The sequence below is a fragment of the Leptodactylus fuscus genome, chromosome 8, assembly GCF_031893055.1.
Source record: "Leptodactylus fuscus isolate aLepFus1 chromosome 8, aLepFus1.hap2, whole genome shotgun sequence".
In the NCBI taxonomy this organism is placed as follows: domain Eukaryota; kingdom Metazoa; phylum Chordata; class Amphibia; order Anura; family Leptodactylidae; genus Leptodactylus; species Leptodactylus fuscus.
In genome coordinates, this window is record NC_134272.1 from 48,603,566 (window position 1) to 48,627,162 (window position 23,597).

Here is a 23,597-nt window from a genome sequence, read left to right on the forward strand (position 1 = left end):
TATGCTGTATCAGCCCCACATATGCCTGAATAACCTTTTAAAAGGCTATTCAGGCACCGCTAATGTTATTTTAAACCCCTCCCGTTTTAAAATAAAACCATAAAAACATATATGTAAATTATACTTCTCGTGCACGCTGGGCGGTCGTGCACTGTCCAACGTCATCTTCTGGCACGTCTTCCTCTTCTTCGGCGATGCCCTCCGGTCCTGGCTTCATCATCCTCTTTTAGCGGGATTGGTTCAAATCAGCGCATGCGCAGTATTGCTCCCTCCAGAGGGCTACTGCACACGCTCCGGCACCATTTTTTTATTTTTATTTTTTCAATGGCAGTACGCTCGCATCCTTGAGGCAAGCGATACTGCGCACATGCCGGATTTGAACCAATCCCGCCGGAAGAAAAGGGCGATGAAGCCGGGGAAGAACCAGGACCGGAGGGCATCGCCGAAAGAAGAGGAAGGCGTGCCAGAAGATGACGTCGGACAATGCACGACCGTCCAGTGTGCACGATAAGTATAATTTACAAATATGTTTTTATGGTTATTAAAATAACATTAGCGGTGCCTGAATAGCCTTTTTAAAGGCTATTCACGCATATGTGGGGCTCATACAGCATAATTTTGCTGATAGAGCCCCTTTAAAGGTATAGAATTCCCTTTAATAAGTGTAACAAAACAACATGCTAAGAAACTTGCAATTAAATAAAGTTTATGTAACAGCTACAGGGCACCAGAATAGTCTCCTTCTCAACACTACTATAAAAGGAGATATAATAAAAATGACGTCACACAAATCTTGCATTGACATACACACACACATACCATGCCCAGCCCAGGTGATCATGGAGAATTATATATTAAAAAAAAAAAAAAGAAAAAAAAAAAAAGATGTTGTAAGGTCTATGAACAGAGGAAAAGGTTAAACTGGATTTGTCACCTGTTCACATGACAGTCGGAAAACTCCCTCCACTCCTGTCACACCGAGGGCACTCTGGATGTTCTGAGTCATCCGGAAAGGGACTTTTTCAGGAACACGGAGGCTTTTACCTACAGAATAGTGTTGCAAATGTTGTAACCTGGGCTTGTTTGTTCAATCGCACCTCTGTCTATACAAGCAGATAGAAACAACTCACCTTTTTCAAAGCAAACGTTGTAATCTATGTGCACCACCTCTCCACTGGTCATATCTATCAGCACATTATCCAAGTGCCTGTCACCAAGACCTATGATGTAACCGACCATTGACATCACTGCAGTTGATCTTGCGTAGGACTGAAAAAAAACACAATAAAAACCTGAATTACAAATTAACGCTTAAAAATCCATTTTGCCAGTGGATCAGATTTCCCATTAGCTTTATCACTCCTTTATGTGATGAATATTTGCCCAAAAGAAAGAAATAATGGATGACAGCAAATGTTACTCCGTACCTGTGTAACTCTCCACCACTCATCAGGGGTGGCACATGAGCACCACAGCTCTTTGGCGAGAAGGTTTGGCGGTGTGGACTCCATTAATTCTTCAAGAACAGACTTCATCACATTAATCGGCCAGTCTCGGCGGGACACATCCAGACTCAATCCCACTGCTTTTAGCGCTGGACCAATTTTACTGTAATAGAGCTCACTGGGACGGGGAACCATAGCGGGATTCTGGGGCGTTTGGTAGGAATCTTGGGCCTAGCAAGAAAAATAAACACAAACAAACCCTTGGCTTATTAATATACGCAACATAACAGTAAGATCTTAAAACAATATTGCTCCAGATGAAGCACAAACATGTATTAAGTGTTAGGAAGCAGAACTAAACTTTCAGACAACTTTAGATTCTCTGGCAGCATGTGTGTCAATACATTTTATAATAACTGACTGCCTTCTCTGTCAAATCCTGCATTATTATTTATTCTTTCCATTGATACTCTATTAAGAGCTGTGCTAATCACTGTATGGGCTTGTGTGGGAGAAAAAAAAAAAAAAAAAAGATATGAGAGTGGGGGAGGGATCAATTCAAACGACGAGATCTTGGGCATTATAAAACATAGAAGCTTGCATTTTGTGTTGAGTACCCTGTATAATTTCCAGAGATATTACTTTTGGCATTGGGATTGTTTATATGCAGCTGCGAACCTTGTATAGTCTGATCCAGCAGTCTTATGGCACTTTTAATTGTTCCTTACTTCTTCCTAACATATTCAGTATATGAGAAAAAATGTAGGGAACAGACAATAGTAAATGATGGCAGGATCAGCCTGCACCAGCTCCTGTTACCATGAAATAGCACAGGTCAGCACAAGAGATGTAGATATAAAATGCTAGCTAATCCTTAGTGATGACTATGAGATCACCTCATTTTCTTTATAGATGCATTTGAGAAATAAAAATTTAGTTGTGAAAGTGGACATAGCCTGTAGGTTACAACATATCATTTTCTATAGTAAGAGTAATTAAAGGGGTTTTCCAATCTCACTGTTTCAGCAGTCTGCCTGTTGTCTCTTCTCACTTCCGGTATCCCCCCCCCTTTCTGAGCAAGTATTACAATACTTATGCTGATCAGATAATATGCACAAGTTTGTAGAGAATGAACTCAGTGTTATCTGTGTGTTTACATAGAGAGAAAACAGACATTACTTGTCCTATCATACAGGTCCATGGTTATAGCAACGCTGCATAAACAATGGGAGGAATAAGTTCACATAGCAGGCAAACAAAGCAGCATTTCTAAAGCTATATATTTATGAAATAAAGTCTTCAATTTACATAAGCTACAAGTACAGCTAGGACAACCCCTTTAATGGTAAACTTTTACTATAGTTTCATCCTTTAAGAAACTGCAAAAACTAATACAAAATATTATAGTATTGTTTATACCTTTTGTGCTTGCAATGCAGCCTCTCTCTGCTGCCATCTTTTATAAAGCCCAAACAGTGGAGTGGCTCCATCTACCCACTGAATGAGACCAGACCGGGTGCCAAGAGGTGTGACAGAGTAATGGCGGGCACGGAAATGAGGTGACTCTTGACCATTGATAGTGGCAAACATTGTGTTCACAATGGACAGAAACTGCATAATTCTTTCATCCAGATGCAAATCTTCTAAACCTTAAACAAGACGAAATAAAGGTCAGATCTGCAGATGAAATAATATTCCGCAGTGCAAAACATGCTTGCAATGTGAACTAAAAGACTTACCTTTGAAGAGGTAGGGGTAATTTTTCCCATCAGAGCCAAGGAATATGAACTTTTTGGGCTTTGTTTTGGTGGGCAGGATGGTGATGGTGCTGCCCACACTATGAATTGTGATAGTGTCTCTATCCGACACTTCTCCGGGGAGGGCGATTTCTGTATTAGTCATGGAAGCTAAACAAGGGCTGATTTCTTCAAGCCTTAGTATGTAGCTTGCTCGCTTCTGTGCCCTTTGCTGTAAGCTCAGCATGATCTAGAAAAGTAAGAAATTAGCAAATAATTTTATGCATATACGATGCAGGGTTCTATAGTGGAGATTACACTTAGAGTTATGCCACAGAAAATAATTATCCTTTATCCTCCTATAAATTGCAGATTTTTTTTGTTTGTTTTCTTCCCCCCCATCATGTCTTTGAGTGTGGGAGGAACCCACACAAACACAGGGAGAACATACAAACTCCTTGCAGATGTTATCCTTGGCAGGATTCAAACCCAGGACTCCAATGCTGCGAGACTGCAATGCTAACCACGGAGCCACTGTGCTGCTTTCTATAAATTGCTGATTGTGGGGATTCGGACTGCCGAGATCCTCACTGATCCTGACAAAAGAGGTGATTTAACCCACTGTGAATGCCATCGTGCTGAAGGCAGCCGAATACCCGCTGCCATGCACTTTGATGGGTGCACTGGAGATAGGATAACTTACCTGTTTGAATGGCATCCAGCTATTACCAGGATTTGCCGGATTGGATGGATTTCTAAGTTTTTCCAGAGCGTTTTCAATTGCTTCTCCATAGTTGTCCTGGAACCAGGTTTCATGGGGTGTTTCAGCAGGTGCAGACGTGATGCTACAGACATGTTCTAGTGCAAAAACTATGGGCTTCATCAGTGCAGTGTGCTTCTCACGCATAATAGCAATCTTTTCTTCTCTGAAGAGGAAAAAAAAACAAAACTGATTCAGAATTCTAATACATAAAAATACATGCTTGGAATATCTACATTGCTATAGATGACGTTTTCCCAAAGAGTGGATCGTGAGCCACTGATATGCAGTGCTGTAAGCTCAGATATGGCTACTGAGGAACAAACTAGGTCAACTTGGACCTCCATCTGCAGCTGCCCTGGAACCACAGCAATAGCCCAGTAAGACATAAGCCAGTGAGCTCATGTACTTGCCCTGCTGACCAATTAGAAGAGTCAGCGCCTGCTGATGGAAGTCAACTCACATCCCAGCCCACCTGCTTGTGTCCTGCACAGAGAAACTACCATAATGGTGGAGACTGTGCTGCAGATAGAAAGTGCACTACAAATAGGAGCAGTGTGGAAACAAACTGCTATGTCCCAGCATAGGAGAAGTGAATAAGGTAAGACAAGTGAATAAAGCAAGAATACAGAGAATAAAGACAGAATACAGCAGAATAGAGGCTGAATAAAGCTGAAAAACAGATAGAGGTCAGATAAAAGAAGAGAACAGAGGCCAAATCCAGTTAAAAAGCAGAAGAGGAAGAATACAGTTGAAAAGCCTAATGGTTTTTTCAAAGTTTTTTAGCAGCGGATTTTGACACGGAATCCGCCTCAAAATCCGCTGCCAAAAACAGCTCCCATTGACTTCAATGGGAGTCGCTCGCTTCTTTTTTCCAGTAGCTAGTAGAAGAAAAAAGAAGCGAGATGACCCTTCTTGCCGTGGATTCCACGGCGCGACACTCCCTCTCATTCATTTGGGCCGAATCCGGAGCGGAATGCCGCGACGGGATGCCGATGCACTACATCAACATTCCGTTGCGGCTAGCTGCGCGGTGTGTTCATACGCGAAATCCATTTTCCGCCATGTGAACATACCCTAACAGCAGCAGAATACAGTAGAATATCAGCTGGGTACAGCTGAAAAGCAAAATAGAGGCAGGTTGCATGTTTAAAACAGGGCCAAGAACAATATATGGGGCTCCCAAATGAAAGTGTCGGCCAAATGTGGGTCCTGGCCTCAAAGTTTAGGAATCGCTACTATGTACAATCATAGTACATTCTAGATTGTCAAACATCTGGTACATCTCTTGCAAAGATTCAACACGAGGCAAATCTGATGCAAGCGTTCCTCACATACACTACCCATGTGGTCTACCATGAAACTCCCTAAACGTAAATGCATCTTCATAATCCACGTATATACATACTTGCGAAGAGTATTGTTGTTTTGCACTCTCTTCACCTCATCCTCCAACTGTTGAATACGTCGCAGCACATACATGTGTTGTTGAAGCAAGACACCGAGCCAGAGCTCATCCCAAAGCACCGTGACCCTTCGAAGTTCTGCTACCAACATCTGAACCTGTGAAGACAAATCAGAATTGAAAAATAGGTAATCTATACAAAGTGGAACACTTTGAAGTATATTCCAAAAATACACATACCTGTAAGACCATGGTGGGGCTGGCAGAAGATAACTTTTCAACAATTTTACTGTAACAATCCTGCATCATAGTTTGATCCTCATTGAGACCATTCTTCATTTCTTCCCTGTTGCTTTCTTGAGAAGCAGGAAGACTCCCATCATCACATTCACCAACCATCAGCTCATCATCCTGCATATTACTCAGTAGAGTGGGAATGGCAGATGACAGCTTGGTCCCTGTGTTCAGAAACAGATCAATATTAACAACTGTCCCTCCATTACACTTATACACATTTATACTACATTACCACTACAAATTCAATGCAATGCCTCCTATAATGTAATATATGTTACTTTTCTGCAACTGCATAATCTGTTTTGACCTCAGAGACCATCAATCCTTACAATGAAAGAAATGCAGCGCTTCTAAGTTTTTGCTGTACAGCGATTCCCCCAATCACATGGCTGGAGTAAAGCTTCATGAAATTGCAGGTCTGTTCCCTGCACAATGGGTGGCTGGGATGCTGCTGTGCAGGAATAAAACCATGAACGGTACAAGGCACTAAACAAGCGCTGCTCCTATTCTCAGGCTGTTCTGCAGCAGCTGGAGAGCCATAGTTTTGGAAGACCAAAGATCTCAAAACATTGTTCTAGTAACATGAACCCAGTAAAGGCTGAACTTTATTACAAATACTCACCAGAAGACTGAGATTCATTGCTCAAAGAGATGCTTCCCACTATTGCTGGGTAGAGAATGAGGTGTGGAGAGTCGTGTGCTACTCGGCACAGTAAATTGCAGATGCTTTGACGAACATATACTTCAGGATGATTGAGCCGTGAGAAAAGCTGAGGAATTATACCTGCAAGATAAAAACACGGGTGTCAACACTACTAGCAAGACAAAAGAACATGGATTAAAGTCTAGTCTACCTAGACTAGACACGGGGGGAGACACAGGCTACAGAAGAGGAATACAGGAAGGATTCAGTCATTTTGATGGTATTTTAAAGAACAAAAAAACATGGTATTTAAAAAATAAAAAAATAAAAATAATAAGTCACCTCTCCAGGGAGCTGTGGGTGTTGTCTCCAGGCCTTGCTCCAAATACTGTCTAAGTTCTCCCGCGTGCTTTACCAGCAGTCTGAGCAGTCGGAGGGTCGCCATAACAATGACATCATCTGTGCTCTGCTTAGAGGAGCTGTTCAAATGCACCCGGGGATCATCTTCATCAAGTGAAACCTATACAAACAGTTCAAAAGAAAAATTACATTTTACCATTATGGATATAAATACAAAACCAGAATGGAACTCCACAAGTCCAGCCGGTAGAAGGGCTTGGTCTTCAAGTTTAAAAACACTGATGACCTAAGAGTAGGTTATAAATATCAAAATCTATGGAAGTCTGACCCTCAGCGATCTGCTGTTCTCAGGAGTTGATACACACTCTGCTTCCTGCACCATTCTCTGTATCACCTGGAGGGTATCAGGTTTCAGGCCCCCACCAATTTGATATTGAAGACCCATCTTTATGATAGGTTAATTATTACCACTTTCAGCCAGGAAAAACGCTTTTGTGTTTAAAAAAAGTTTTCCACCCCTAACAGCATTTTTTATTCAGATTATCTATTTTCAGGATAGGTCATCAGTATCCGATCAATGGCTGTCAGACACCAAGACCCCCAGACCAATCTGCTGTTCCAGATTCATAACCCTTGAAGATAGGGCGGGAAAGGATTCTGCTCCTATTCAAGTAAAACACCCAGCACCCTAGCGTTTAGTGAACAATTTTTACTCACCCGGCCAGCATTCAACTTTAAGAAGGTGAAGTAAGCGCTGCAGGACAATTTATACAAACTGAAGATCCTGTCCACAACTTTACGCCACAGCTTGATAAGCCCCTCAGAGACAGTCTCATCCAGGTCGGCTAGCCAGGGGCAACTGGCTAAGAGTTGTCTCCAGATGACATCAACTGTATCATTTTCATCATTGCCCTCATTCTCTGTGATCTGAAGGGACATATCCTCATCCTAAAGAGAAAATAAAACACAAATGGAAATGCTAAAATTGTTTTGTTGAAAGTTAGGGGGCATTCACACTACCGTCAGTGTCCCACAGGTAGTGTCTGCTCCTAGTGTCCATTCAAAATCTTGCACGGACATTAGGAGCGGACACTAGCTGTGTCCATGACATTTTTCACTCATTTAAATGGCGATCGGGTGCGTTGGTTTACACTCCATGCCTGTCCTTAACTGTCCGTTCCTAAAGATGTCCGACTTTTCAAGCGGACAGAAAAACCCGACATAATTTCGCAGGTGAATATAAGAAACTTTGTTGAATTTTTTTTTTTGTTAAAGAAGGTTTTTCTCCTCCACTTATCAGGCAGTTTTCCCCCTTCTTCCCTTCACTTTTAGAACACTTGAACACATATCCAGCCTCACACATAGAAGCCTATTGATAGGGGGAAGGAACGGCTTTCTAAGAGATAGCAATTGTCTAGTATCTTACTAGACATAGTAATGCCCAAATTATACTAAATGTATCAAAGCTTAACAGTTGCGCGTGTCTCTTCCAGGAACCATCTCATTCCACCTTTCCATAGACTTGTATGTTAGAAGTACTACAGCACGATAAATGGAGAATAAAATCTTGGACAATATATGGAGTCAATAGCGCCCTGTTAAGCATAACAAACCTTTGTCTATCACTTACAGCAATGACAATACATACCTGAATGCCAGCGGGCCGGCACATAGCTTGCCCCAAGATGCCATAGATCTTTTCTTTATCCTCTTCTGATACATTATCTGGTAAAAGACTTTGTACCTCTAATTTCTCCCGCTGTAACAACTTCACTCCTTCACCTTGGCTGAATACATAAAAGGGGGAGTAATATGTTACATGAAACGTCAAGCAAATTTTCAAGTTGAGAATCATATTTCAGTTTCATTCTACTCTATAAAAGGGGCAACTCAGCAAATAATACATTCTTCAGATTAGTAGATAACCTACATGTTCTGGAATTTTGCTACCAGTACAGACCTGTAGCTATAATATTACATAGAGCAGTGTATTATACATATAGGTCAACTTTGAAGATAGCAATAATTTACAGAAATATATCTGTACAGTCAAGCTTCTCAGTCTGGGTTCACACACAGTCACGCTCGACCTTCTGTTTTAGCTGCCTGAAGATTGCAGTGCGCTTGTTATTTTACAGGTTCACTTTAAGACTCCTTTACCTACCTAGCATTGTCCACCACCTTTCTTCCCCATCTGTATGCCCAACTAGCTAGTGCTGCCCAAGACTTGGCCACTTCAGGAGCTTGCACAGAGGACAAATGATAAAGCTGGCCCAGGATGAAGTCCGGCTCACCAACACCAATGTTCACTGTTAGAAAAAAAAAAATAAAAACAATAAAAGACAGGTATTACATATAGAAGGGAAAATTAAGTGGTATAGAGAAGAACTAGAATTCTATATCCCAAAGTAACTATATAGAATATTATATATACAATATCCCTCAGTGACCTTCAAATCTATAGGTTACCTGTGGATTCACTTTCTATACGTGGATATTCTTCATCCAATGCGTTGACAGGAGGCAGATCAATGAGAGTAAGCACATTTTTACCCAGGGTCGACAGATTTGTAACGTTTGCTTGTTGACGTGCTCTGTACACTTGCTTCATCTGTCCTGAAATTTCTTTCCAGTCCGCTTGGACCCATTTGGCCAGAGTGAGGATAGATTTTGCTACAGCATATTCAGCTTTTGCAGATTTACAGAATGAAATGGCACATGAACTCAGCATTTCCATGGCATGGGCTGACTGACCTGACAACCACATAACACACACATTATAAATGACCACCAAAAATGGCATTCCATGTATTCCGCTCATGAGATACATTATCCACATTCATACTGACCTGCAGCGTACAGTAATTTAGCTTTCTCGATATCGAGTTCTGGTCCCCACTTTTCATCCATCTGCCCGTGAAGTGACAGCTTCTTAAAACTAGTGACTAGATCCTGGGCATTGGTCACTTGTCCAAGCTCAATATGGCTACACTGAGCAATTAACCTTGCGGAAAGGGTGACATTGCCCCGTTTTCTTGCACATTTAGCAGCTGTTAAACCCAATTCCATCAGGTGACTGTTGACAGACATTGTTTGATCTGTAAAGTATCAGACAGCAAAGAATTCTAAGGAACTAAAAGTACACGAACAAACTATTAGAAAGGATTTATCTATGTACACAACAATCTGCAAAATAAAAGTGACACTTTAAGTGACCATGGCATGTACAGGTTTCCTAAACAAAGAGCTTGGCTGTAACAATCTGCGCTGATGATCACTGTTCATTTAGCACATATTTAGCAGAATAAGGGCATATTCAATCGGCCGAATTAGACATTATTTAATGATCTGGATTCTGCCACAAAAATCAGAACCAAAATTCCACCTCAATACTGCCTACCACTGTTTTCAATGGGAGGCAGAGACTGAAACAGGACACTTTATTAAAAAACAAACTATTATTAATAATAATCCTGCCATGAGACACCGATTTATCTGGAGCTGATCAGCCAGCGAATGCCTTTGTAGAAAGCCAAAGTTCAGATTCGACATTCCACTACAGGAACCCAGAAAATGAAGAAGAATCTGAGGCGGAAGTCTGCCTTTTTTAGTCTTCATTTTCTGCTTTGTGAACAGGCTCAGGTTGTATTTCAGTCACAACAAAACACTTTCTAAGATGTACTGCACACCTTCCTTCCTAGACATCTATTAAACAGCTGTCATTTGATACTTTTGGTAGCTGCAGTCCATCTTCAGTAAAGAGGATGATATTACAAACTTTCCTATATACGCCGGCACCGCTGAGTTATAAAAAAAAAAAAAAAAAAAAAAAAGAAAGTCTGCTGAAATGCAGATGCACCTACTTTTATAGGTGTTGTACCTAGCAGGAGACCTTGTGAAGTTATCCAGAGGAAGCCCACATGTTGGCCCTGGGGAGAATGTGTACTAACACCTGTAGGTTTTAACGTTTAAATAGGTTGGGGGCAGTAAAAAAAAAAAAAACCCTACCAACATACTCACCTGTCCCTATTGCTCCGATGCCTACAGGTTCATCTGCTCCAGCGGGTCTCTTCCAGAGTTATGCTGCAACCACGGACTTGTCTCAGCGGTCACATCAGCAGCTTCAGGAAGAGGATCAGTTATGTCACTGGTTGTGACATTCAGGCCCTTTGCTGATTGGCCTCAATGGTCACATGAATATGCATATATTGCCCCCAGCTTATTTAAGCATTAAAAAAAAAAAAAGTTTCCATTTTTGCCTGGACACACCCTTTAAAGAAGAGTTGAAAAAAAAAAAGAAGAGTCCAGACTCCAGCCGTTGGTACCCTCAATGTAGGAATCACTAGTGTCTCCAAGGTTGGACACCTGTCTTTCTTTAAAGTCCTGCATGCATGAATATATTTCGTAACAAAAGTAAGCAAACATGATAGAAGTTCGCTTTCATCATGTTGTATACATTAGTGTCTATGGGAATGGACACACAATTAGTCTGTGCCTCTGCAACAGTTTAATGTCCATTGCCGATATGACAGAAGAAAGCAACGGACAGTAACAATGCTAACGTGAACGCCTGGAAACCTCATACTAACGTATTTATATAATTACCCAAGAAAGGTATTACGTGCCTATTAGAAATTGTAAATAAAAGGGATAGGGTGGGTAAATCCTAACCAAAGGTACGTAGAAAATAGAATTCTTTATTGATACAATTAAAAGAATATAGAAAAAAACAGGGTCACTCAACCACAAAACATACAGACACACAAAGGGTCAAAACATGCACCTGTCCTAATCACAAATGAAAAAAGGTTAAATGACAACCACCCTTTCCATTCAGCATAGATCAACCCTACTAAAATAGAACCCACCAACAAGACAAATAGACAAGTGGGTTCTATTCCCCCAAGGGACATCAGAGCCTTGAAATAAATAAATATTCAGGGCATTAGGATGATGACTCCCTGACCTTAAGACGCCACACTGCACCTTAATAGCTGGACAAAAGTCCTACCTAGCAGAGTCTATGAAACTGCTAAATTCTATCACATGACGTGTCTAAAACTGACTGTCTGAATGTCATCAGAGGTATATAGAATAGGGGAGAAGAATATACTATCCTAAGGGTTAATTTCTAGAGACCCACTTGTGCAGACCCTTCCGCTCCCACTCGGTAGCCATAATCAGAGCTGTTTAAGCATCTGACATAGGAGTACAGTGAGGGATGGCATCTATAAAAAGAATATCTTTAGCAAAGAATATATAAATTAAGATACTAAATTATCTGGCAAAAGTAGACCCGTCCGACCGTCTCACATGTCTGTTTTACCAAATGCTTGTATCTTACGTGAACAAAGGGCTCTGGAGCATCTTTCCTTATAACTATGGAGTTATCCCTCTGTTATTCCTCTAATAAATTTATACAATTTAACAACAAGGTGTCATCACGCCCTTGGTTAAGGGTTGTGTCATTGACTGGGAGCACAGAGAAGCTTTGTGAAGAGACACACTCAACTGTCAATTTATTCATACATTTCTAGGAGGAATAACAGAGGACTTGGCAGAACAAAGTAATAAAGTATGCTACTGAATTGTTATATTAAAGAGTACCTTTCATGGTTTGGGGCAGAGGCAGGTCTATATACTGCTGGAAAGCCGACAGTGCGCTGAATTCAGTGCACTGTCGGCTTTCCCGATCTGTGCCCCGAGTAAAGAGCTAGCGGTGCCGGTACCGTAGCGCTTTACAGTAAGAAGGACGTTTCTGACAGTCAGGTACGTCCTTCACAGCAGCTCCTATCGTGCTGTACAGTGAGAGCGTGGAGGAACTCCCCCTCCCCTCCTGATAATACTCGTCTATGGACAAGCACTGTGAGCAGAGGGAGGGGGCGTTCCTCCCCGCTCACACTGTATAGCGCTATTGGTGCTGCTTGTACAGAAGGACGGTCCTGACAGTGTCAGAAATGCCCTTCTGACTGTAAAGAGCTAAGGTACCGGCACCGCTAGCTCTTCACCCGGGGCACAGATTGGGAAAGCCAACAGTGCACTTAATTCAGCACACTGTTGGCTTTCCAGCAGTATATAGAACTGCATGTGCCCAAACTGATGAAAGGTCTTCTTTAAAGAGAAACACCATGGCATTAAGTCGTTGCACCACTTTAATGACAGAACGTGATGTGCAGCAAGAACTACCTTTGAATTTGTCAGCGGTCCGATTCTGGAAGGTGGTGTATCTCAGCGCATGTATCCAAGGTCTCACGTCATGCTGTTTACATGACCTCAAAGCTTCACTGAAAAGTGGTATCAGACAGTCCTGGAGGAATGAATTTAAGTGTGAATGTGACTAAAATCAAACACACTACAAAGATTATTGAATCCACTACAGTATTTCTACACAGAATTAGTACAAGACAGTATTTTTTACTTACTATGTAAATACAAATCACAGTTTTACATTATCTGGATGGATATAATAAAAAAAAATACTGCTTACCTCAGTTGAGAGTTTGCTGGTCACTGTGCTCTCCAGAGATGATGCACAGTATAGCTGCAATGTTCCTAAAACTGGAAGTGACTGGGATACAGTCAGTGTGGAGAGCCTTAGTGGTCCCATAGCTATACGGGCTGTTTGCTTCAAGTGCTTTGTAAGATTTCTGTAAATCAGTTTAGAAATTATATATAGGCCAAAAGTTAAGTGTTATTTCATTTTTTCAGAATTCTTTATTAGGAAATTCAAGATGATTTTACGAGAAAACAGACTGTGAAGTGGTCCCTGAAGCTGTTTACCATGGGCTGCTAAAGGAAAATCTGCTATGTGACATATTACATACTGCTGCAAAGGTGAGGGAGAGCCGAATTCAGCAGGTATGTGCCTCAGTACCAGTATCACTGCACGGTCAGAGGGGCTAGAGGCACAGCTTAGCTACATACCTCTATAGACTTTCTGTAAAGTGAGGGGGATGCTAAGCTATGAGGATGGCCCCACTGACCATGCAGTCATATCTGTAGCTAAAACTGCACCAATATCTCTGGTACCAACGCAGAGGCTGGCAAAAGTGAAAGTGCACTGAATTCAGGTCACCATTAACTTTGGATCTCACAGAATAACTGGAACCCTCAATAACAATACAGTAATGAGGAAATGAACCACATGCTGCGCTTACTCTGAGATGGCTTGCCACTTCTGTTCTTGTTCCGGTTCGCTCATAGCCAAACTCAAACACACAGAACTTCTAAGTAGCTGAACCTCTATACACTTCTGAAGTTCTCTTGGATCAGGACTAAGCATGTTGGGAAGGAGCTTCTTCATGTCTAATAAGAAAAGCAAAGTATGTTTTGCAGTAAGACTGGAAGCAAAAATTAATAACGTCTTAAAAATAAAGTTACAAATGTTTGCAATTTTTTGCTTTCATTGACAATAACCCAGTTAAGTTAATGAAAGTAAATCCAGCCAGAGTAAACCGGGCAACAGCACCTCCCCCCCCCCCCCCCCGTTCACTAATTTTCTTTTTTTTTTTTTTTTTTTTTTAATAATATTTTTATTGAAATTTATAATAGGACTACAACAAATAGAGAATATACGATTGGGTAGGGGTTACAATCGCGAAGAAATAGGAAGTTATTACAATTGTGAGTACAAATCGTTGGTGATAAAACATATGTGATAAAACATTGGTAATGAAACAAGGTGGGGAGAACTGAGATGACAATCAAACCAAAACATCTTACATGTGAGAGGTTTATGGAAAGAATGGAAGAGCAAGTAGTAGTGGCTTGTTCAGTATTTGACTTTACGGCAGACATGGCGCCTGCCAAAAATCAATAACTAGAGGAATGGATCCCTGTGCACCTGGTGAACGAGAGTTGAAGGTGGGGCTTAATCAAAAGATAGGTAGACAGGGAGGTGTTGTGGTTGGTAAGCTTTGGAGTAGTCAAGCTATTGTAGGGGGACAATATATGATAAAACAAACTCAGTTGACCATTATCAGGCACACGTATGCGGAAAGTGGGGGGGGAGGGAGGTGTGGGGGAAGGGAAGGTGGGAGAGGATGTGCGAGAGGGGAGAGGGGGGGGGGCGGGTGAATGAGATATTGAGGGGGCAGTGGGGAAAGAGGAGGGAGGGGGGGGGAATAGGAGGGAATGCAGACTAGGTTGCGACCCGCGGCCAGAGCGACCGCCAGGGGGTCCAAATCTTTTCAAATTTGTGATGAGATCTATTTTTCCAGGACGTCAGTTCCTCAAATCTAGAAATTTGATTTACTTTCCCTATCCATTCTGATTTGGTAGGGGGGTCAGAGGACAGCCACTTCAACGGAATTAAGGCATTTGCTGCTAGTATCAGTAAAGATAAGAGGTTGGATTTTGAAGGTTTGTAAGTGGAGGACGGGAGGGCCAGTAGGACCATAGTGTCCGTTAGTTCAAATGACGGGGAGGTAAGCTCGTGGATTACTTCTTGAATCGATAGCCAGTAAGTCTGTATTTTAGGGCAGGACCACCATATATGGAGCAGGGAACCTTCCTGAGATCCACATCTCCAACAAGATGATTTGTCTGTCAGATTATGCTTCAGTAGCCAGTCTGGTGTCCGATACCACCTGGTGAGCAGTTTATAGTGAGATTCTTGGAGGCGAACACAAGGGGAAAACCCATGAGAATGTGACAGAACTTGTTGCACTTGTTCGTCCGAGAATGTAACGTTAAGGTCATCTTCCCAGGCGAATAAGAAGGCGGGTTTCTGAATCACCAAGGGGTCAATGTGAGATGAAAGAACATATGAGGTTTTGTGGAGAAGCTTGTGTTTTGCCATGACTGAGCGTTCGAATGTGGTCAGCGAGGTCCGTATAGTCCCCAGGGCAGTGGCTTGTTTAATTATGCCTTCCAAATGTAATGTGTGTAGGAAGGAAGGGCTGGGCATATCTGCGAGCAATGAGTGAAAGGTCTCTGGATCAAATTTTCGGTCGGGTCCCAGGACATCAAAGAGTTTTTTAGGGATTAGAGTTGACCAAACAGGGAGGTTTGCCAGACTCGACTTTCCTAAGAATTCAGGTAGGGTGCCTAGTGATAGGAGAGGAGAGGGGTATGGAGCTAGGGTGTCTCTCGCATCTCGCCATGTTTCGCAAGCTCCAAGGAGAAGATGGTGAACGTTGCTGGACTTATGTCCGGGGCGGCCATAAAGCCAGAGGTCGGAGAGGGTAGAGTGTCCAAAGGTGGTGCGTGACAGGTCTGCTATCAGGAGGTTCGAGGAATTGTACGTGAGGTCCATCCAACGTTTCAGTTGGACCGCTTTGTAGTAACTAAAGACGTTAGGGAGGCCAATCCCACCTGCTTGTTTCTTCTTCAGCAGCAAAGCCATGGAGAGTCTCGGGTGTTTTCCTCTCCAAAGAAAGGAAGAGAAGAGGGATTTTAAGGATTTAAAAAATTGAGGGGGTAAACGAATTGGAAGCATGTGGAGTCTATAGAGTACTTTGGGTAGGGCATAGGTCTGCAGGAGGTTGTGTCTGCCAAACCATGAAAAGGGCATGCCTTGGTAGGACATTAACATTTTTCTGATGTCCGCCAGGAGCGGGACAAAGTTGGCCTCATAGAGATCCTTGATGTCTGCTGTTAGGTAGATACCTAGATATTTGATCTTGCTGGAGGTCCATTTCAAAGAGGTGGAAGCGGCTATTTGAGTCGCACGATTCCGGGGGATATTAATGTTTAGGACTTCTGATTTGTCAAGATTAGCTTTGTAGCCCGCTACAGTGCTGTAGTTACTGATTAGGTTAGTAATGGTTGGCAGAGCTAGTTCAGGATTTGAGATCAGAATGAGTACGTCGTCTGCGAAGGCGGCTGTATGTAAGGTGTGCTTCCCTATGTTTAAGCCGTGAATGTCAGGATTGGACCTAATTAGCTGTAAAAGAGGCTCCAGGGTTAGAATAAACAAAGAGGGGGATAGGGGGCAACCCTGTCGTGTTCCATTCGTGATGTGAAAGGGGGTTGACAAAGTACCGTTAATTTTTAGTTTTGCATAAGGAGTGTCGTAAAGGGAGAAAATGGCGGTGATAAACTCTGGAGGAAAACCAAATTTTTCGAGGGTGGCCTTCATAAAGAGCCAGTCAACTCGATCAAAGGCCTTTTCGGCATCTATTCCTAATAGTATCAAGTCCGAGTGAGTTTTCTTTGCGTGGGCGATAGCATGGAGGAGGCGATGGGAATTATCTTTCCCCTCCCTCCCTAGAACAAAGCCGGCTTGGTCCGGGTGTAAAAGTTTAGGGATGAGGGACTTAATTCTATATGCTAGGATCTTTGCCCACAGTTTAAGGTCGACATTTAGCAATGAGATGGGTCTGTAGCTACCGCAGGCGCTAGGGTCTTTTCCCTCTTTGGGTAAGATTGTGATATGGGCTTCTTGAGTGTGTTTTTCTGGAGTGCTTTTCCAGAGAGGAGAGCATTACAAGAAAGGGCAAAGTGGGGTAGAAGTGTGGAGAGAAAGGTTTTATAGTAATGAAGGGGGAAGCCATCCGGTCCAGGGCTTTTGCCTTTAGGAAAGCTGTTTAAAACCTGTCTTATTTCTTCATGAGATATGGGGTCGAGGAGGGGAGAGATGTCCTCGTTGGTTAAAGAAGGAAAGTTTACAGAGGATAAGAAGTCATTTATTTTGTTTTTGTGGAGAGAGATGTTCTCATTAGTGCGGTGTGAGGTGAGATTGTAAAGATCTGTGTAAAATTTGTGGAACGCGTGTGAGATGTCCTTGGTGGAGCGCCTAGTTATCCCTAAATGGTCTTTAATCTCTGAAATAAAACAGTTTGATTTTTGTTTTTTGATCATGGAGGTCATGAGCTTACCTCCTCTGTCCCCATGGGCATAGATCCTGTGCTGGAAGTGGAGGAATTGTTTTGCAGTGCAGGAGTTTATAATGTCTTTCAGTTTTTCTCTAAGGGAGCGCAATTCTGCGTCCGAGTTGGTTCTAAGGGAGGCCTTGCGAAGTCTTTCGATTTTTGAGATGTTGGAGAGAATGGAGTCGAGTTCAAACTGTGACTCTTTTTTAAGTTTAGAAGCAATAGAGATGAAAGCCCCTCTTATCACAGATTTGTGGGCTTCCCATGTAATTGTGGGGCAAGTGTCTGAATTTGCATTGATGCTAAAATATGTCTCTAGTTGTTTTTTGATTGAGTCGGTCACATCTGATCTATCGAGGAGTGATTCGTTTAACCTCCAGTTCCAGTCTTTCCTCGGGAGCTGGGCAAAGTTAACTTGGATCCATACCGGGGCATGATCCGAGACAGATATCACATCTATTTTGGCCTTAGTGACATGGGGTAATAGGTCAGTGGAGAGGAGAAAGTAGTCTAAGCGTTGATAGGAATTTCGAGGGTTAGAATAAAAGGAGAAGTCTTTTGTAGTGGGATTAAGGGTTCTCCAGACATCTATTAAGTTTAGGTCAGAAAAATCTTGTTGAAGCCTGCCTCTGGCTTTCTGCGGTGTGGAAGAGGAGCCTGTGGAGGTGTCTAAAGATGGATCTAGTGCTAGATTGAGGTCGCCTGCTAGTATGATTGGGCCTTCAGCAAATAACTCTAGCTTTTTGAGGACCTCTAGTAGCCAAGGGACCTGGTCTTTATTGGGAGCATACACATTTACAAACGTATATTTCTGAGAGGCGATTGTGCCTTTGAGGAACAAGAACCTGCCATCTGCGTCTGCATATGTCTGTGCGGAATGGAAGGGAACTGAGTGGTGGAAAAGGATGGAGACCCCTTTTGTGGCTGCCGAGGGGTTGGTGGAGTGGAAAGAAAGGGGGAAGTATTTTGTTGAGAAGCGCGGAATTTTTCCAGTTTTGAAGTGTGTTTCTTGCAGAAAAGCTATTTTGGTGCGAAGTCTTTTAAGGATGGTAAATATTTGTGATCGTTTATTGGGGGAGTTTAGTCCGTGGACATTGAAGGAAGTGAGAATGTGGTCTGACATATCGAGGAAGGGCCTGGCCGCAGGCCGCAACCAGCCAAAGGTATAAGAAGAGAAAGAGATACAGAAAGGGAGTAAGCAGTGAGGTATTAGAGGGAGGAGAAGAAAAAAGGGAGGGGTTGGGAATAAAGGGAGCGAAGGGGAGGGGGAAGCGTGAGGGGCGTAGAGAGAAAAGGGAAATAGGGAGGGAGAAAAAGTGAAAGAGAGGAGAAGGGGTGGGGTGGGGTTCAGACGGAGAAGGAGTGTTAGAGAGGATAGGATAGGGAGGGTCGGGGAGGGGAGAGGGGAAAGTGTATCTGACTACGTCAACTGAGGGAGAATAATGTAAAGTCAGGGAGAAATAAAAAAAAAAATTTTGGCGAGGGTGCCTGAGACTCGCCAGAGGTTAGCAGAGAAAATTTTCCGGAGCTATCCGAGTATGGATAGCGGGTGGGTGGGGAACGAAGTAAAAGTCCTAATCGTCACAGCCTACCTGACGACCCTAAAGAGAGTGGCGTGTAACTAAATGGGTTGAGAATGGAGTGATGTGAGTTGAGAAGTGGGGAGAGCTGCAGAGGTAGTGGGGGGGAGGGGGTAGGTAGAGGTGAGGGGGGGGGGAGGATGTGGGGGAGAAAGGGAGAGGAGAAGGGGAAGGGGGAGGGGAAGGGGAACCGGGAGTTTTAAAGCTTTGGGGAGAGTTCCACGAGATTGAGGCAGTGAGGGCTATGACACCGGGAGTAATCTGGTGCTACAGTTAGCTAAGGTCAGCAGGTGAGAGTAGGGGTTCAGGTATGAGCCGAACAGGGCGGGCACGACACCACAGAGATAATTTAGAGAAACAGTAACAAATATAAATTTCTGAGTCTCTATTAAGAGAAGAGGGAGGGATGAAAGACAAGTTTTTGGTAGGTTGAAGAGAAAAGCAGGAGCAGGATGAAAAGGGAGAGAGAGAAGAAAAGGCAAGGGGTAGGAGCAGGGGAGGGAGAGAGGGAGGGGAGGTTGAGAGTAGGCGACACCAGAGAAGAGCAAGCATTGATGAGGAATAGTATATCAGTGAAACTACTATGGCTATGAAATCCAAATACTAGATGAGAAATATGTCACACTAAGACAAAAAACTTAATGAACTTAGTAAGAAGCTTAATATAACTGATTAACTTAACCAGAGAAAAAAGTTTTTAACATAAAACATTGTAAGCTAGCTTAAGGAGGCCTAAAGCCGTAGAGTAAGGGGGGGGGGGGGGGGGGAAGGAAAGGGGAGGGAAGAGAGGAGGGGGGGGGGGGGACCATCACCCCTGACCGTGGGACCCAGCTGGGAGACCCAGGGGCAGGGGGGAAGGAGAGAGCCCTTATTGTACACAAGGCATATGCATTAAGTAAGAGTAAGAATGACATATATTATGTAGGATGCATCACATTGTGAGAGCTTAGCGAAGAACTTAGTATAACTGTGAATGCGGGTAGAGATAAATTCTTGACATATAACACTGCGGGCTAACTTGAGGGAAGGGGAGGAGGGGGGGAGGGAGGAAGGAGGAGAGGGAGGCTAGAGGGGATCCATCGCCCCCGGCCGCGGAACCCGAAACAGGGGACTCGGGGCCAGGGGAGAGGGAAAGAACCCTCAATAATACACAAGGCAATAACATTAGGTGAAGAGACTCATCTGGATGGGGGGATTCCGAGCAGTGTTGTGAGGAAAGGTCCCGTTGGGTTTATATCAAGGGAGGAGAGCATTGGATCCAGACAGAGAAGCTGGTACGGAACCGATGGTAAAGTTTATAGCAGAAAACGTGGATGCTCTACCGGTCCTGTCCGTCCCCAACGGTAGAGGACACCTTGGGGTGATGTGTCCCTGAGAAGTAATACTAGGCGGGTGTCATAACAAGAAATAACAGAACATAACAGAGGTCTGTTAAGGGAGAGTGTCAAGAAAAAGGGTTGGCGACAAGGCTGAGGAAGAATCAGTCACTGATAATGCCCCTAGCAACCGGCTTCTTCTGTTTCGGAGATTTAGATCTGCGATATGGTGCCTGTTTCTCCAGGGTGGGTAAGGGTGGCCAATCGTGCACATCCTCGGGAAGCATTGACCAAGATGGTATGGGTATCGGGTCCAGACCCAGTAATGGCCACGCTGTAGCTAGGTCTTCAGGGGATCTGATATATATCCTGCGGCCCCGATTCATGACAGAGAGACCGAATGGGAACAGCCACGCATAAGATAAGCCTTTCTCTCTCAGGGTAGCTAGCAATGGTTTCAATAATCTCCTCTTAGCGAGTGTGGAGGGTGCCAGATCTTGATATAGCTGTATTTCATGGCCCTCATACATTAGGGGTCTCTTGTCCCTTGACGCCATGAGGACTTCTGTTGTGTCCACAGAAGTCAATAGACCACATATTATGTCCCTAGGAGGCTCTGTAGTTGCAGGCTTAGCCCTAATGGAGCGATGTACCCTCTCAATCTGGATGGATGCAGCCCTCTCTGAGCCTAGGATGTCTGTAAAGATGGCGGACATGATCTCCCTCAGAGAGTCAGGGGGGAAAGACTCAGGTAAGCCCTTCAGTCTGATGTTTCTTCTCCTGTTCCTATTCTCCAAGTCCTCAATCATGTCATGGAGGCGATTGAGATGGTTGTGATGATTGGAGATATGCAATGCTGCTGTGGCCGTGTGTTGTGTTATGTCCGTGTGGGCAGACTCCAGTCTATCTACACGGCCTCCCATGTGTTGGAGCTCGGCTTTCATCTCAGCTAATTCGGCCATAACTGGGGCAATAGTTTTTGCTAGGGCTTTCATGAGAAAGGCTTGGGTAATGGGGCGCGTACCTGTGTCCTGTATGTCTGCGCCAGACATGCTCTCCACGTCAGACTCTTCAGCCGCGTCCCCTGACTGCAGATCTTCGGGCGCCATCTTGAGCGCCAAGGCCGGAGACTGAGAGGCCTTTTTTCGGAAGAATTTGTGGAGTTCTGCCGAACTGGACCTGCGGTTTGGTGTCCCCGGCAGGTCCCCTCCACGTTCCCGGTTTTGTTTGCCCATTTTCAGGCGGTTAATTGCGGTAAGGCTGCTCTGTAGACGGAGCTGCAGGCTCAGACCTCCATCCACTTCAGCGGTTAGGCTCCGCCCCCCACTAATTTTCTACAGGCATCAATACTGTTCATTACAGCTGTGGTGAAGCTGCAGCAAAAGGGAACACTGACTGATCGCTCCACCAATAGTTACTGGAATGTTCTAAGTGAAAATCCCCTTTAACAACTATTAACATATTACTTACTACCAGAAGTATAGCCACAAATCATAAGTGACGCATGTATGACATATAGAGCACAAGAAATATGTCACTCACTACAGTACTTGCAGAGATCAAAGAAATAATTGTACCTATTTTTTCCTTAAAGCCACCATTCACAAGGTTTAGATTTTCGCCTGGCAGCAACTCCAGCTGTTCTGCACATTCAAGAAATTCTCCAAACTCGAAGCTGCTTAGTGCTCTGTAAGGAAAAACAATGGTTTATACTGAAGTGAAACACTAGAATTTTACTCCAGAAATGAAGCAAAGTCTTAAGTAATTTAAAGGGGTATTTCCATCTCAAGGATCCTAACTATACTGTTATCTGATATAAACTCAAGGAGTTTTCCTAAATTTATTTCTTTCATACTGCTGCTTCCTTTGCCTAGGTTACATTACATTCCTCCCCACTGTTTACACATCACCACCAATGCCCTGGCCTAATATTTTCTCACAAGACTGATGATGTGACTCACTGCTCTCTGGGGGTGGGGGCGTTTTCGGGATCATGCTTGCTCTAAGAGTGGTTATCTCCCAGGTTTGGGCACTGAGATTGCTATGTACTTCATAGTGTCCTATCCATCAAACAGTCCAAGTACGCACACCAACTTGTTGAAGAATACAGAAAGTGAGAAGAAAAGAAAGCAGGCAAGCTGGAGAGCAAGGAAGATTGGGAGGGGGGGGGGGGGGGGATAACTTTCTGTCGTTTATTTCATTGGGGACACAGCACCATAGGATGACCTAAAGCAGTCACAGATGGTGGGAATTACACAACCATACAAGCAACCTAGTACACAGCCACTTGCAGACCCAAGCTGGCATTGGCAGAGGTCACAGAATGAATCTAGTAAAAATTGGTAAGAGCATGGACAGAGGCCCAGGTGGAAGCCATGCAGAGCTGGGCGGGGGAAGCCTGATGCTGAACAGCTCAGTAGGCTCAAACAGCCCTTGTGGAATGAGCAGTCACATGGAGAGGCAGCTGCTTGCCATTGAGCAGATAGGCTTTTGTGGTAGCAGACTAAATCCACCTGGAGATGGAAGCCTTGGAAGCAACCAGGCCCTTACAAGGGCTATCAGGGAGAACAAACAATGTGCCCGAACAATGGAAAGGGTCCGTGAGGGGGAAAAGAAAAATCCAGATCACATGCGGAGCTGGGGACAAAGACAGTAAGACAAATGTCCTCATTGGTGTGGAAAGAAGAAACCACCTTGGGCAGGAACAACAGAGGCAGATTAAGGACAACCTCGTCCTTCTGGGAAAGGGCAGCTGATTCAGAGACACTGTGGATGGAAGTAACGACCACAGGATGGGGGCCTGAAGTGCTTCAAGAACAACTTTGAAGTCTCGGTAGGGAGGAGCACAAGATGCTAGTCCCTGCACAAAAGTCTTCACCTGAGGTCAGTGACAGCTTTGGGAAAAGAAAGGCAGAGTCCTCAGTCCAGACTGGATTGGAGAAAGGCCAGTATCCTGGGGAAGGGAAAATGAGAGCGAATGGAAGTCATTACTCTAGTACCACCACACGTAAGCCCTTCTACATGCGATGATAGATGTTAGCAGACTGGAATTTTTGGGCCTTAAGAATGATCTGGATGACGGGCTTCAAAAAACCCCACAAGGCCTCAGGAACTCAGGGGTCACCGGCATGCTGGCTGTCAATATAGCAGTGAGGACTAGTTGATTGACGAAGCACTCTTTCACACAACTGTATAAAGCAGAATACCCCATACAGGTCTTGTCTGCCTCCTACAGACCCTA

At 43.8% G+C, this 23,597-nt stretch overlaps 1 protein-coding gene across 1 annotated transcript in view; it reads right to left on the minus strand.

Annotated features, from left to right (window-relative positions):
- SMG1 (SMG1 nonsense mediated mRNA decay associated PI3K related kinase) overlaps positions 1-23,597 on the minus strand; it is a 76,377-nt gene that overhangs the window by 16,043 nt on the left and 36,737 nt on the right. Inside the window, exons 26-44 of the mRNA XM_075285540.1 lie at positions 21,934-22,043; positions 13,804-13,951; positions 13,134-13,293; positions 12,833-12,953; positions 9,496-9,744; positions 9,116-9,400; positions 8,811-8,955; positions 8,295-8,433; positions 7,364-7,594; positions 6,629-6,806; positions 6,266-6,427; positions 5,587-5,804; positions 5,350-5,504; positions 3,885-4,107; positions 3,185-3,431; positions 2,865-3,094; positions 1,428-1,676; positions 1,131-1,269; positions 935-1,044 (exon numbers count right to left, since the gene is read on the minus strand). Of these exons, the coding sequence (XP_075141641.1) occupies positions 935-1,044; positions 1,131-1,269; positions 1,428-1,676; positions 2,865-3,094; positions 3,185-3,431; positions 3,885-4,107; positions 5,350-5,504; positions 5,587-5,804; positions 6,266-6,427; positions 6,629-6,806; positions 7,364-7,594; positions 8,295-8,433; positions 8,811-8,955; positions 9,116-9,400; positions 9,496-9,744; positions 12,833-12,953; positions 13,134-13,293; positions 13,804-13,951; positions 21,934-22,043 (3,499 nt within the window). The remainder of the gene's footprint in view (positions 1-934; positions 1,045-1,130; positions 1,270-1,427; positions 1,677-2,864; positions 3,095-3,184; positions 3,432-3,884; positions 4,108-5,349; positions 5,505-5,586; positions 5,805-6,265; positions 6,428-6,628; positions 6,807-7,363; positions 7,595-8,294; positions 8,434-8,810; positions 8,956-9,115; positions 9,401-9,495; positions 9,745-12,832; positions 12,954-13,133; positions 13,294-13,803; positions 13,952-21,933; positions 22,044-23,597) is intronic.